The sequence below is a fragment of the Arachis ipaensis genome, chromosome B06, assembly GCF_000816755.2.
Source record: "Arachis ipaensis cultivar K30076 chromosome B06, Araip1.1, whole genome shotgun sequence".
NCBI lineage: Eukaryota > Viridiplantae > Streptophyta > Magnoliopsida > Fabales > Fabaceae > Arachis > Arachis ipaensis.
The window spans coordinates 360,749-361,979 of NC_029790.2; the positions used below are offsets into that span (position 1 = coordinate 360,749).

Here is a 1,231-nt window from a genome sequence, read left to right on the forward strand (position 1 = left end):
TCCGAATATGTCAAAGCAAGAATAGTAAAAAATTGCATACATTATTATTAGTCCACACTCACCAACTCTATCTATTTAGTTCCCACTCTCCTTCATCTATAATCTCTCATCAATCATCAGTTTTCACTTGGAATATACTATTAGCATACTATGCTAACAAAAAAACCAGCATCTTTTTAACTACCTATAATATTTTTAATTATACAAAATAATTAATAAATTCATCATCATTATTTGTTCATATAAATTCAATTTGATCAGCTGTTATATTGCAGAGGAAGTATATACACAAATTTAACTATACATATCGAAATTCTTAATTTAAAAAAGAAAAAAAATAATATAACAGTAATTAGTTCTTTTTATTTTAAAAATTTTAAATCAATGAAAATAAAAAATTAAAAAAATATTATATATTTAAATTTATGTACTTTTTATGTACTCTTATTATAATTAATTATTATCAATATTAAACTAATAAAAAATAATATAAATAACATTAATATATCCAAAGTGGTTAAAGCAACATAAATCTAAGAAACTACAAGTACATCACACACACCAAAAGAAACAAATTAAAAGCAGAAACCAGTAAAACATAGCAAAAAAACAACATAAACACTTGTATACATGTATGCTTAGAAAACTAAAATTAAAATTACTATTTTCCTATCGAAATTTGACATCTCAGCAGTTACTACTCATGATTTGATTCGGCATAAGTATCTATATATTATAAAGAAAAAGATGTGTCTGAACTGCGAAGTGAGGCGGTGTTGTGTTTGGATTAGAAAGTGGGATAAGTGGGAAGATGGTGTGGGAGCCTGAAACGGACCTGAGAAGCGGGTGATTGGACGGCAACACCATGCCAGCAGATGCCTCCTTTACATGTCTTGTGAGAACGATGGTTGTTTGTTGCAGCGGCCGAGGCGGCAAATACATACGCGGCCTTGCGTGATAGGTCCCAGGCGAGTGCTAACAGCAAGATGAGAGCCACGAAGATGGAAGAGAAGAAGAGGAGAGCAAAAGCGCCTCCCAGGTTTTGGCCACACGCAAGGCCGTACACCTTCATACATGCTATCACTGCCACATAGATGACTGTGAGGTTGCTCACCACTCTGTCGCTAATTGTTGCCATCATCGATATCAAATCTATGAGAAAGAATAACAACAAACACGCCCTTTAAACTTTTACTTCTCAATATACAATGTTGAGTCTCTGTACGCTCTC

General features: G+C 32.7%; 1 protein-coding gene across 1 annotated transcript; it reads right to left on the reverse strand.

Moving 5' to 3' along the window:
* Positions 788-1,138, reverse strand: LOC110263368. The gene has a single exon (XM_021104544.1). It carries the CDS (start codon positions 1,136-1,138, stop codon positions 788-790), a length of 351 nt encoding a protein of 116 aa, XP_020960203.1.

What these genes read in the sequence shown, in the direction of transcription:
- LOC110263368 (XM_021104544.1), bottom strand. Translation starts at nt 1,138, where the DNA reads ATGGCAACAATTAGCGACAGAGTGGTGAGCAACCTCACAGTCATCTAT.